The sequence below is a fragment of the Rissa tridactyla genome, chromosome 3, assembly GCF_028500815.1.
Source record: "Rissa tridactyla isolate bRisTri1 chromosome 3, bRisTri1.patW.cur.20221130, whole genome shotgun sequence".
Lineage (NCBI taxonomy): Eukaryota > Metazoa > Chordata > Aves > Charadriiformes > Laridae > Rissa > Rissa tridactyla.
In genome coordinates, this window is record NC_071468.1 from 58,476,857 (window position 1) to 58,490,924 (window position 14,068).

The 14,068-nt window shown below is 37.2% G+C and overlaps 1 protein-coding gene across 6 annotated transcripts in view; it reads left to right on the forward strand.

Moving 5' to 3' along the window:
- SCAF8 (SR-related CTD associated factor 8) overlaps nucleotides 1–14,068 on the forward strand; it is a 106,583-nt gene that overhangs the window by 61,617 nt on the left and 30,898 nt on the right. For 5 of the 6 annotated variants that reach the window (XM_054195017.1, XM_054195014.1, XM_054195016.1 and 2 more), the window contains 2 exons: nucleotides 360–581; nucleotides 1,225–3,912. In XM_054195017.1, the coding sequence (XP_054050992.1) occupies nucleotides 360–581; nucleotides 1,225–2,924 (1,922 nt within the window). In that variant the 3' untranslated portion in view covers nucleotides 2,925–3,912. Of the gene's footprint in view, nucleotides 1–359; nucleotides 582–1,224; nucleotides 3,913–14,068 lie in introns of those variants that run through there. The other variant, XM_054195015.1, reaches the window with a different exon arrangement.

Consider the following 14,068-nt stretch of genomic DNA (forward strand, 5'->3'; position numbering starts at 1 on the left):
ATTATTTGTATGTAGGGTTCAATATTTGAACCTGTCTATAACAGATGTATCTATTACTTGATCTCTTTGGTGTTAGTCACTGAATAATTTATAATAATTTATTTTTTTTAGCCTTTTAACTCTATTCATTTAACATTTAAAAATGTCTGTTAAAGAATACTAATTGCTTAGGTTGCCTGCAGTTCATGATTTCTACAAAAAAAATAAATATTGTAGTGTTGATTGAGGATAAGAAATTATTATAAAAATATGGGTAATTAATTTCACTTATTTGGATTTATCAGCCTGACCTCTGCCAAACTAATCTTGAAGGCTTGAATATATGATTACTGTGATACACTTCTGTTATTTCTCTACAGCTTTAGTACAACCTCCATTACCAATTGCACAAGAGACGATGAAGGATGTTCCTTTTACTAGCCTTGTTCTACCAGTTGGCACAGTTACTAGCAATCTAGCTACTCCAACGTTGTCTGCTGGAAGTGTTTTTAATCCTCTGCCAATCAGCAAACCAGAATCAGATGAAAAGGGATCACATCTTGCAGACCTTCAGATTTCTTCCAGTGAAAACAGTAGATCTGGTAAGAAATGTCTTTATTGTCTGATATGATTGCATGCAGGAAGCATCATACTTCTGAGGTGATTTTTGCAGATCATAGTCCATTGCACTAATAACTACAGAGTAGGAAGTTTTAGGCTGGGTATCATTTTCGATTTAAGTTGTAGGAGTAGTGGGAACCATCTCTGTCATCATCTGATCGTTAATTTCTAGCAGCTTATGCTCAGGGATGTTTTCTTCATAGACTCAAGAAGTAAAGCTGAGACTGGGAACCCTTTAGAAAACTTCTTAAAAGCACATTCTTAGTACACAAGTGGCAATGGAAAGGAGCAGGAGAGGGTAGGATAATATAACATTTATAGAACGACATTAAAGATTTTAATAAATTGGGTAAATTAGGGTAAATTGCAGAAATTGGGTAATGGCTGTGGGGTTTGTCAATTTTAAGCTGCTGTGTAGAGTTGTTCATTTCTGTGGCATAATGTCTGTTTATCATCAATGTGATTAAGATTATGTATATTCATGATCGAAACTGAGGCAGACCTTGTCAGCAGTATCATCACTGAATGCGTGAACTGAATAAGGATTAAGCTGCATTTTGTTTTGAATGCTATGTGTTACACTGTCATTTTCTGTTAACTGTTCTTCTTGTTGCTGCATTTTAGTGCAGAGTGATGTCTCAAGTAGCTCTGGACTTGTTGGAGGAGTGCAGCCACCCAGCGTCTCAAGCAGTTCTGGGCTTACTGGAGAAGGGCAACCACCCAATGTCTCAAGTAGCTCTGGACTTGCAGGGGGAGTACAGCCACCCAGTGTTTCAAGCAGCTCTGGACTTGTAGGAGGAGTGCAACCACCAACTGTTTCAAGCAGTTCTGGTCTTGCAGGAGGAGTGCAGCTACCTACTGTCTCCAGTAGCTCTTCTCTTGCTGGCGGAGTTCAGCCAACCAGCGTCTCGAGTAGCCCTGGACTTATGGCTGGAGTGCAACCACCAAGTGTCTCAAGTAGCTCAGGGCTTCTAGCTGGAGTGCATCCACCCAGTGTCTCAAGCAGCCCTGGCCTTCTGACAGGAATGCAGCCACCCAATGTCTCAAGCAGCTCAGGAGTTCTGGCAGGAATACAGCCACCAAGTGTCTCAAGCAACTCTGGGCTTCTCATAATGCCACCACCCAACGTTTCAAGTAGTTCTGGACTTATGGGAGTTCCACCACCAAATATTTCAAATAGTTCCGGACTTCTGGCAATGCAGCATCCAGCTGGGGTTCAAAACATGCCTCATTTAAATATTAGTAGTCAAAGGATGCCGGGAATGCCTCTCATAGATATCCGTCCAGGCTTAATGCCCCATTCGCCTGGACCAAGGTTTCCATTAATGCAGCCAGGAATGCCACCGCAGCGTAGTATTCCTCCACCAGCAATCCTTGATCCATCTCTTCACCCACCACCTCGAGGTCCTTTTCCTCCAGGAGATATTTTTAATCAACCAGAAAGACCTTTTGGAACACCAGGAAGACAAAATATTGATAGCATTTCTAATCCAGAGAAAAGACTACCACTTGGAGGTGATAATATTCAGCAGGAAGGAGACAGAGATTATCGCTTTCCTCCAGTGGAAAACCGAGATAATCTTAACAGACCATCTCCAGTGGATGTCAGAGATTCTGTTGGACGACCACCAGTTGATCCAAGAGAGGCTATAGGAAGGCCTCCGGTAGATGGAAGAGAACACTTTGCAAGACCACATGTAGACATGAGAGAAAATTTTGGAAGACCAGGTATAGATAACCTTGGTCGAAGAGAGCATTTTGGTTTCAATTCAGACAAGCACTGGGGACAAAGAGGAGACTATGATGAAAGAGAGCACCATGCCTTCCCTATTTATGGTGGCCCGAAAGGCTTCCATGAAGACAGAGAGAGGTTTCGGCATGTAAACTATAGGTTTGATAGTAGAAGTGGTCCCAATTGGAACAGAGGATTTGAACAAGATGCTCACAGAGATTTTGATGACCGCAGAAGACCCTGGGAAAGACAGAGGGATAGGGATGACAGAGATTTTAATTTTTGCAGAGAAATTAATGGGAACAGGTTTGGAAGAGACAGAATGTCAAACAACTGGATCCCCCCTCCACATCCACGGGTTTTTGAATATTTTGATGGGGCCACTTCCCAACGCAAAGCCGATAATATGCCCCAGGTAAACGGTGAAAATACAGAGACAGAAAGTCAGCCACCAACTGCGCAGGTGCAGGACAATCCAGAACTTTATGAAAAACTGACATCTTCCGTCGAGATAAACAAAGAGAAGAGTGACACAGAAGCTGATATAGAAAGTGAACCAGTGGTAGAAAGCACAGAAACTGAGGGGACATAATCATCACTCAGTAGGTAAAAGATACCTTTTGTAAAGTTGTCATCTCTCTGTAATAGATAAATGGCTGACTGGACCGTAGCAGTTCACTTTTGTCTGCCAGAATTAAGTTAATCTGATGTTCATGTTCATCTTTCACTTAAATAACTGTACAACTGACTTGTATAGAACACTGTTCTTAATTTGAACATGGTAGGTAAACGTTTTTTTTTTTATTTCTCTGGTAAAGCATAAACTTGCCCCCACTTGCTTTTAATTTCACAAAGATAAAATAACAGCTTGTCAAACAAAGACTTCCTATGGAAGAAAATGGAATTTTTTAGATACTACCCTTAGGTTGGCTATCGAAATTGTTATACTTGAAAACAGGTGCTGGTGTATCTTGTCCGTGTTTTTAGGCTGCTGCAGAATTTTAAAGTATAGACAAAGCTGTGATATCTTATGTTCCTACAATTCGGCAGAAAAAGAAATGGCCCATGTTATTTAAGGAGCATAACACAGAGATTAAAAGCGATTTTGTAAAATCTGCACTATAGTCTCTGTTTTCTCTAAAATAAGTGTTTGTGATTTGTTCCTCGTACTGCAGTGGGTTTAAAAAAATGAAAAAGTACATTTTAATGTTGGGTGCATTTTGTTTTTAGATGCCAATAAAGCATATTTGTTTGATAACAGTGTTCTAGGTATTGTATTTTTTTAAAAACCTGCAAGCTCTAAAAACTTGGAATCAGCTATGATATGTGCTTAGCTAGTTGTTGCAAAAGGTTTATATTACTTTTGTAAGACCAATGCAACAGTTATATGTGCAAGAAGCATATGTTTTTTACGTCAAAAATCATGCAGTCGTATTAGTTTATGTAAATAATGTGTATGTAAATATTTGTGTAAACTGTGTGTAGATACCTCTTTTTCTGTGCGTGCCTGTGTATGTGCACGCACTCACAGAATATTGTAGACAGGTCAATAAAACTGAAATGGAACTAGGTTGTAAAAATTTGCCTTTCACCTTCTTTGGGTAGTAAGATAACAAAACGTATTTCATTGCAATACTGTCAAGCTTGTATTTACCTTCTCATGGTCATTGTTACGATGTTCTTACTACTTCTAGAAGGTGGAACATGATATACTGTAAGAATATACAGTAGGATTTTAGATTACTTTTTAAAATGCAGATATGCATGAAGCCAAAACTTAAGCAAATATTTGCATTGTCTTATTTTGTAATATATTTGGTATTCTGGATAGATAGTGGTAGTGTTCAAGTACTTTGTGGTTATTTGTTTTTAGTAACTCAAAGTCCAGAAATGTTGCACGAAAAGTAAAAAGCTGTTGTTGGTCTGAAAACCCTATGTGTTTTTAACACAAATAAGGGGGGCTTTATGGTTTGATGGCTTAATACTGAAGTAGAACCTCTTGTTAAATTGTTGAGATGAACTGGCCGCTTAGGTAAATTAGTAGCACTGTTCTCTCCTGTGTCACCTACTTTGCTGCTTGTGTATCCTTTAAATTGGTGGTGAAAGATTGGGCTATACGGTAGTGTCAGATTTTCGATTTGTTCCACTCAAGTGCATTTCACTGACTTCTTTCAACATAACTTCTGCTAAAATTCTGTGTCTGAAAGCATCCTTTCACTCAGTTTTGAGAAAGTTGTTTTTCTCTTGCATAATAGGATCCAAGGGTAGATTCTGTTACGTGAATGCCCCTTTGGTAGAAGAACCATTTTTAGCTCAGATTAGAATTTTGATCTTTAACATTAACGGGTTAACATGCAAGTTTTAATTCCCCTGCTGCTTCCCCCAAAAGGGATGAAAGTATGAGACTGTCACGTGAGTGTAGAGCATAAGCATGCCTTTGAACATAGAAGCAAGTTACGCATGTGTGTGTTGCCCTCTCCTCTGGGAGGTGGGGTATTTTTTCATGCTGTGTCATGGTCCAGTTTTTCAATTACAGGGACTTTTATTCTGCATAGTAAAGAAACTGTCAGCTTAATGAAGGTGGCCCTTTGAAAGAGTGAACTTGAATGAATGATTCTTTATCTACTGTGCAGGTAGTAGTCATTAGGATGTAGTGAGGTATGCATTAAATAACTATTGCTTTGTAATAGATCTTGCTGATGTGTTATTACCAGAACGTGTCTCGGGAGTTGAGATGAACAATGTTTAAGGTAAAAGTACCTTCATGGGCAGACTCTGGCTAAAAGAACTTGACTGATGCTGCTGCACCACCTACTAGTAGTATTCTGGTCGGGCGGATATGGTTGTGTGAAAGTCCAAACGCACAAGCTATAAGGATACTTCATGAACTTAAGGGATTTTCTTTATTTAATTTTAATATGTGCAGCCTGAAAAGGTTTCAGTCATAGACCACGTAACTACTCAGAATCGAACACATATTCGCAGTAGCTTTAAAACATTTCATTAAATGCCTCTTTAAAACTGAAAGTTAATCTGTTTTTCTAAACTGGGACTGGTAGTATGCTAAATTGCTCATAGTATGATGGTTTAGGTAAATTACCAGGTGAGAGATGTTAAAGAATTTGGTTGATATAAAGCAATGTATAATTTAATAATTTTTCATCTTTGTTAATATCTTTCAAGCATTAATAAATTGGCTACTGTACATATGTGTTATACCATCAATTTCTAACAACTTTATTTTTTTGTAGAATAAAAGTTTGTTATACAGTCTTCAGTTGCATCATGTTTACAGCTAGAACTGGTCCATTTCTTATTTTATTAATGTAGCATGCAGACAAATATTACCAAAATAGCCATATTCAGAAACTCAAAAGGGACTTAATGTTACCAAAACGGTATGGTTTCTTTATCTTGCCAGTAAGAATTCTTCAATCTTTCAGAGTTTGTGCGAAGACTTTCCTTTCTAGATTAAGCCATCGTAAGCCAACATGTGCACTGAAAGGAGCTGTGCTGAGATCCAGACCAGTTCTTTAATGTGGTTCACGGTAGTGACAGGTAATTTTTGCTGATGCAAAGGAAAGAGTGAGAAAGAAGACAGAGGCCAGACATTTAGGCAGCAATTCTGGCTTATGCCTATTTAAAGCTTACTGTAGTGATGAAAGGTGTCAGTTCTAGCAACCGAAGAAGCTGATCTACTGTTTATTTGAGGTAGCTTTGCAGGCAACACAATATATTTAGGCATGCGCATTTACTTGAAAACTTTATGCATTAATAAGTTGTTTAATGTATTTATTACCTTTTTAAAACAGCCTGTGATTCTGATCTTTCACTATGCTGTATTTGAGCAGAATGCTACATCCGTAAAGATTACAAAGATGAAACATAGCCTTAATTTGCTATAAAGGCATGATTTCTTGGCTGAAGCCTTTTTCATTGAAACAGTGTTACGCTTTCATTTTTATATGTAGTGCTTCACATTGTTTTTACAAACTCAAGGGAATAGATTCTGTTAGATTCTTTTGCTTCAGTAGAGTACTCTACCATTCTTCAAGCCATTTCAGTGATTTAAATGGCTTTATTTATGAAGTTACGGTACTCTTACCCTGAATAAAGCAAGATGGGAATACTGTAATGAAGCCTGTAGTGTGGCATTCACAGGCATTACTTAAGCACAGTTGCAAAATTATCAATTAAACTGTCTATAAAGGTATTTATAAAGTAAGCCTATTTATTGCAGAATTACCTCAAAATACAGTGTCAGCAGTTCTGAACATGTGCCGGTCAGCACTTAAAGTATTCATTTTCTTGATTCATGTTCCCTAACTCAAATCTTTGGGTCACTTGATTTGAAACTGGTAAAAATGGATCCCAAATTTCATTCTTTGTATTTTCAGTAATGTATTTAAAAATAACATAACAAAGGGGATTTTTATTTTTTTCATCTCTTGATAATGGGCACTGAACACATAATTTTAAAACCTATTCAGAATATCAGGAGTCATCAAGAGTAACTAGGACTATTTTTTGGTTTTGTTAATTCAGGTAATGAAAGGATCTTTCTTTCCCTGTTGACATCTATTGCTGATTCTTTGAATTTTATATTAGTCACATTTTGTTTCAAGTGCTGAGCTTTCACAAGTAAGCATGTACTGTGAAGCCATCTACTTGTGTAGATGAGAGATTGATTTAAAAGGCATAAACGCAGGATATTCTTTAATTGGAAGCTGTTTATTTGAACAAGAATGGCAAAAGCATCTCTCTGCCATGTTGCTTTACTATATTGATTCACATCAGTAGAAACTTTGCAGTAGCAAAGAAAATATCATATTGCAAGACTTTCTTAATTGTAACTAGTCTTGTATTTCTCCTTGAAGGGTCATCTTAGTGATGTTATTCATTCCATTTAGTCTGTACAAGTTCTTTGGGTACTCAATAAAAAATTTGAATTTTATTAACGTAGGTACATGATATTTCATAGCCAAGAAGAGTCAGGTAGAGCTACTAAAAAGAAAATCCATGATGTGTCTTTAAGAATAATAACTTCCAGCAAAGGTGTATAGGATCTGCAAAGTGATTCTTGTCAGTGATGGGATGGTTGGAAAATCCCTTAATAGGGTTTTTGTTGAAGTTGATAAGCTGTAAAATTTTATTGCCATAATTTTTGTATTCCTTTCTATCTTGCACAAACTTGATGAAAAAGGGTAGTCTCATTGAATGTCCTACTCTTAGTATCTTTTAGATGCTCTGCTACCAAAGATGAGAAGAGGGGAAGGACTAGTGGTGTGTGCACTCTTAATTAAAACAAGAGGTTGTTAAGATATGGTTGTGCAGTTGAAGGTATTTTCTCAAGAAGTTTAGAATGCACATTTCAGCACTTGCATAGTAACCGTGATATTAGTGGTATCACTGGTTTACTAATCTTATTCTGTACTTTGTCATTTTTCTTTTAAAGTTAACTCGCTAATGCTAATTTCAAATTTTCACTTTTTCCTATCAGATGAAATCATACTAATGCCCTCAGACAGGGGACTATTTTGTGCTTTGCAAAAAAAAGTAAATCTGGTCAGAGAATATTTTAACTTATAGATGGATAAGTTGAACATTTTTTTCTTTTCTGATTTAATGCTTTAATGCTGCAGTTTTCTTCTTGCATGATTTTCTCTATGCATGTCTGTGTTATAACAGATATGTGTTCGCATTAGCACGTATCAAGCTTTCCGTTGAAATGCAGAAAAATTATGAGATTCTTTAAAGTAGATGACTTGACATGCTTCTAAAACTAGGGTAAACCTCACAGGCGCATTGCTTTGTATACTGGAGCATTATAATTGTGTTGGAACGTTATAATTGTGTGCAGGCCAGTGCAAAAAAGCCTTAATAGGTGAAGAGTATTAAATGGATATAGAATTGTTAACTCAGTTGTAGATTGATAGGATTCACATAGACCATAGATGCAGGGACTTTGAATCTGAATGTCACTTCCACACTAAAGGAGAGATCATATTATAATTACATCTGGGAAAATAAGAAATATAGCTTTTTCTTGATAAGAGCAGGAATTAAGTAGAAATAACCTTAATGTTTAAAGTCCTTTCTAAAAATCCATCTGCCTTCATCTAGTCAAAGGGAAGCTTTATCATTGTCACTGTAGTTGATCGAGGGAAAAAATCACTTTAGATTTATGCTGTTTCTGAGGTAATCAGATCTCATTCAGCAATGCAGTGAAATGCAGTTTTAAGTGTGCCTTAAGTTTTTTCCTCTGAAAAGGAGTGTATATTTATTTCAAACTTTAGACAAATATGTGGACAAAATCAATACATTTTTGTCTGTAGAATTTGAAATATACTTTTGGGTTCAGTGATTTTCTTCAAGAAAATCTTTGTCATTTCAGTAGTGTATATAGATAAATACCAAATGGACCCTCAACTTCTAAAGTCATACAAGTCTGTCCAGTTAATTTTTCATTTATTCTAACATATTTGCAATACATTATTTTGTCAAATAGTGCCATCACAGAATTCCTCTTACCACAAATTAGAAATACCTTTGAATTACGTAATTCAGTTGCATAATTGAGTTATTTAAATCTAGGACGATCATAAGACTTTCTCTTGAAATTCATGGATTTCTGGTACAGTATGACTACCGATATAGGTAATTCACTATTGAGAACCTAATTGTTCAAGCTATCTGTGATTAGAAGTAAAATACTGAAAACAAATGGAAATGCTTGCTGATTAATTTGGGGTTTTTTTTATTTATTAAAAGCAAAATAATGGCATATTCTCAAATTCCATGTCGATTAAAAAATTCACCATATTAAAAATATGACCATGATGAGCTGTAGTTCTATGAATTGAGAAAATGAGGCACCCGTTGTTTTTATTAGAATGTAAAACCTTGAAGTGATTAGGATAAATGTGTTAGTTATACAAAATATTGAAATGTAGTCTTTCCACTTTCTGCACATACTGCCCGCAGTTTCTGTGTGTATACTTTATATGTGCTTTACACCTGCAGTCCTCATGGCATGATCAGAACCACTATGGAAAACAGGACAGTGGCATGAAATGGCAAATTCTAGCAGACACCAGAAATGCTGCATGGATTGGATCTCTCTGTAAACCGGTGGACAGATAATGTTGTTTCAGAGGCAATAGCTTCTTAGCCTAGTTTGGAATTGGGTAAAACCTCAGTTACAAAGCACGAATAAAGCTTTCTTTTTTTTAGATTTAATAAAAGTTAATGCACACGTTCTAATTAAATATTCCGTAATAACAAGCAAGCATCCGAAGATTTTAAGTAGTCCTGAGCATTTTTTTAATGTTGCTTGAACCTTAATTAAAAACAAACAAACAAAAAAGTAATAGATACTGCAGAACCCAGGTAAAAGCATGAAAAAGAGCTGTCTCATTTGCAAGGAATGTGCAGAACTGAGATGGTGTAACATCCAAGATTCTTTTGTTCCTCGTTCGTGTGATCTCTCGGTCCAAACGCGGACCTTGTTCAGGGTTCCACTCTGAACACTGATTAGAGGATATTCTGAATAATGCATGTGTATTTTGTCTAATATGCAGTACATCGTATGTATTACATTACTGTAATACAGACACAGGCAGCTAGGGAGAAGTTGGGAGTGATGTTGATTGGGGCAAAACCATCAGAGAAACCAGAAGAGGAGATTACTGAATTGTGTGAACTGCCAATCTGAAACATCACTGTTGAGGAATGTCTGCTTAGTACAGAGATAATTACTGATCACTTTTAAGTACCTCATTAGTTAAAAGGGTGCATTTCACATTACTTTCCCAGTTTGGAAAGTCCTAGTTACAGTATCATTTGCTTTCCGCTATCTGTAGAAAGTACAGTTTTCTTGATGAAAATTATTACATTACCTTTCAAGTTATTTCTAGAAACTTTAAAATAATGCTGCTTCAGTTTTAGTACTTAACCAGTATGTGACATACTGCCTTGCTTGTTTACCAGTGGGACATTGCTATTGGCTTCTTTGGATCCAGAATTTCAAACACTTTTTCTTGTGTGTCTCAGTTTCTTCTTCAGCGGCCTTTAGAAAAGCAGGTGGTAGAAGATTATCTGCTTCTAGTTTAATTGATTTTTCTACTGCTTTTAAGCCCAAAGACTTCCAGGGGACAGGTTTTTTTTTTTCTTTTCTTTCAAATCCTGTTCCCCTGTGTAAGTATTTATGAGCAGGCAGCCCTAAGAAAGATTGTTTTGAGATTCTGAGAGTATGGTGGAATAGGTTGTACAGAATGTCTGAAAAAAATTGCAAGCGCTATGCTTGTCTAGTCCTGTGCTAGGAAATTCATAGAGTGAAAGAAAGTGAGCAAATTAAAGCTAGTTAAATGCATTGGTCTTATCTTCTGGCTCTCCCGAAATGATCATGCTTTCTAAGGAGATCTTTTCATTGCAGCATGTAGAGCAGCCCTGTAATAGATGGTCACTGTTCTTTGTTTAGAATCCATTATGTCCTTTAGTTCTCTCTTCCCTGTCTGCTAACTGCTTTTTTGAAAGGTTGTGTTTTATTTAAGTAGCATTTTTTTTCTTCAAATGATTTAAAGAAAAATGAATGCACTAGGTTAATAAAGTTTTCTTACTTCATTTTAGAATGCGCTGCCTAACTCTCCTCAATAAATTTCCTTCTCCAATGAAAAATTCTTACATTTCTGTATTAACTAGAATAGAAATAAGAATGGATGACATGTAAAAAAAGAAATAAAATTTTTATCCAAAATTACCTATTTTTGTCATGATAGTCTGGTTCCATCATGTTTGAGAACATAACTAAAATGGCATCTTTCACACCACCCAGCAGTTTATGCTGTCTCTGATCTGCAACTTGGAAAGTTACGCGCAGGTTTGAGCCACCTCAGGGGCTGTCCCATGCAACGCTTCCACACTGTAGTGAATTCCAAGGTCCTATATTTCCCTTCTCCACTCCTTACCTTGTCACCAGATATTTTAGTCTGTCTTATTCACAGGGAAGAAATTTAACCAAAAATTGTATGAGAATGATGAAGAATTTCACTTTACCCAACTTTGAGGATTAATTTGTTCTAAATGTCTCTCATCTTGATACAGAAAAGCAGGCAAACACAAATCGCAAAGGAAAAAAATACGTGAAAGCAATTTTCTAAAAATTTCTAGCATTTTTTGGGTAAGAAAATAAGACACAAGGGAAGTCTGCTAGAGAACTGGAAAGGTTTTTTAATTCGTGGTTTGTTTTACCATCTGATTGGCTTTTTTTGAAAGCCATCTATTTCAAAATTGTATTTTCTTAGGGGTCCTTCCCAAGAAATTTCATTGTTGTTCTTCTGTCTCATTATTTTTTTTCAAAACGGGGACGTGTTAAGCATATTATAATACATCGTTAAAATTATACATCTTGTCATACACTAATTGTCTAGCATGGACTTGAGCTACATACCGCAAGGTACACAATACATTAGAATTTATTATTGTGGAACTATTGATGTATGTGTATATATCCATTTTATAGAAGCTTTGGGAAAGCTTAGCCGCAGTATTTACAGTCCATATGAAAGTAAACACAAAGTACAGTATGAACTCTTGCTGTATGTGTTACACTCATGGTGTTCCTGCAGTTGAGGCATCTTTATTTTGTCTTCCACTCTTGCTATGTCAAAGGAGTGAGAGTTAGACCTGGGTGTGTTCACATACAGATTTAAGTGCACATCATCTCTGAAAATCGGGTGAATATTTAAAAACCTAAATATTAAGTTAGGGTTCTGGATTTAGCTTGCTGTGAAACATTTGGTTGGTTACACCAGATTTTTACACCATTTGGTGGTTAGGATCTTATTTTTTTAAGGAAAATGAAACAACATATTGCTGCATACATCGGAAAGGTTCAGTCTTTTTCGTGATCGATTTTGTTACGTGAGAGTATAAAGTTCACAGCCGTATACTGTAGAAAATGATGCTCAGATGGACTATAGCAGGCAATACCTTAATTACTCCGGCACTTGGCTGGAAAAACCACCTTCCATTTTCATCTCAGGCCAAGTGGTAACGCAGGGAGTGCGGCCGGGTGCAGGCAAAGGGCTGTGCCTTACAGGTGCACAGGCGGACGCCTGGAGGGTGGGCTCGTCTTGAGCCATATGGACACAAGGCCACTCACCAGGAGATCAAAGTTTTCTTTTCTGCCTGAGCTACAATAGCAGTATTACTACAGCAGGCAGCAGAATGGTCTTTTTATACTGAACTTTGTCGCATGGTTAATATTTATAAATAGGAGAAGTATTTGAAGTTAACTAATACGTTTTCTGAGTTAATCATTGCTGGCAAGTCAGATTTGCGAACCAAGTGCTCTACTTGAAAGGAGCCCTGCTACAAGCAAGGAAGATGAGAGATGATTAAAGCACTGTAGGTGCTTGTTTGGGTTGTTCTGAAATGGAATTGTATCTGAAGATATTATAGGTGTGTGATTCCTACTTCTAGGTCTCACTTTCTGGGAAAAGGCCAAGAGTTAAATTCTGAAACTTTTCAGGGTTCTGACCTTCTGAAATACTGCCAGTAGGTGGATACTTCAAATACACTAGTCACTTGAGTTTGCTTTCCCATTCCTCATGTGGCCTTGGACCATGCTTGGTGACAGTTGGCACAAAAGTGCTTCATCCCATAGTTATCGCTGATCCTAACTAAGATGTTCTTAAGTCTCATCTAGTGGCTTTTAGAATCCTTCTGATGCCATTGTTCTCAATTTCTAAAGAGTCTGAAGTTGGAAATTTGGCGTGTTTTCATTTGGCACAAAATCTCTACTGGAGTGACAAAATACTCCCCCAATTTGTATTTTCACTCTGATTTATTTACTTTGGCAAAAGCTCTTGTTATAGCAAGGTTTACAGTGTCTTCAGTCTGAAAGTGAAGTTTTGATGGGTTTTGAAGGAACACTTTCCATATACTCCTGCTATTCCTTCATACTTACCTCACCTACGTAAAGCGGTGGTGTCCAGTCACTTTCTCACCTTCTTAAGAGGGAAGGTCCAGTGTGTCCCCAAAAGATATTTGCAACCTCTGTGAAGAGCAGCTCCTCAGGGTATGTGCAGCAAGAGGAGCATGCGGAAAGAGCGAGCCTGCCTTGCCAGGACACCTCATCCAGTTTTTGAACCCCTGCTTGCAGCAAGCCCCTGGATATAGGAAGACGAGAATGGCAGTTGGATGAGTTGCTGCCCTAGTTAACTATCATCTGTGCTGGGGCTCAGGGACCTTACGTGAATTACGTTGCCAGCAGCTGGCAATCCCTTTTGTGACGTGTGGCCAGTTCTGACGTAATTGTTCCAAATGCTTGAAATACCCAGCAAAGCTCTAAACCCTACTATGAGCTGTGAAGCAGGCAGATAGCGGGTATTGCTAGGTCTTGTCTGTGACACGAGGCAAACGCTCCCTTCCACACGTGCCTTTTTCTGCCTCTTCTTTAAAAACAAAATACTATTGCTCTTTTGCTATTTAATTATCTCCTGCATAAAATAGAGCTAGTGGAATACAGTAGCAGTGAGAGGAGTTGCATATCCCCTGCTCACAGAAGTAACTGATAAGGTGAGGATCCTGTACTCTACACCAGTGCCATTAAATTTGTCCTTTTCCGATGGTGGTTAAATCTTTCTTGGATCACAGTATTTCTATAAACAAACACATATGTTCTAGCTCTACAGACTGCAGTATAAGAAATTTGAACTAGTTTCTTTTTATTCT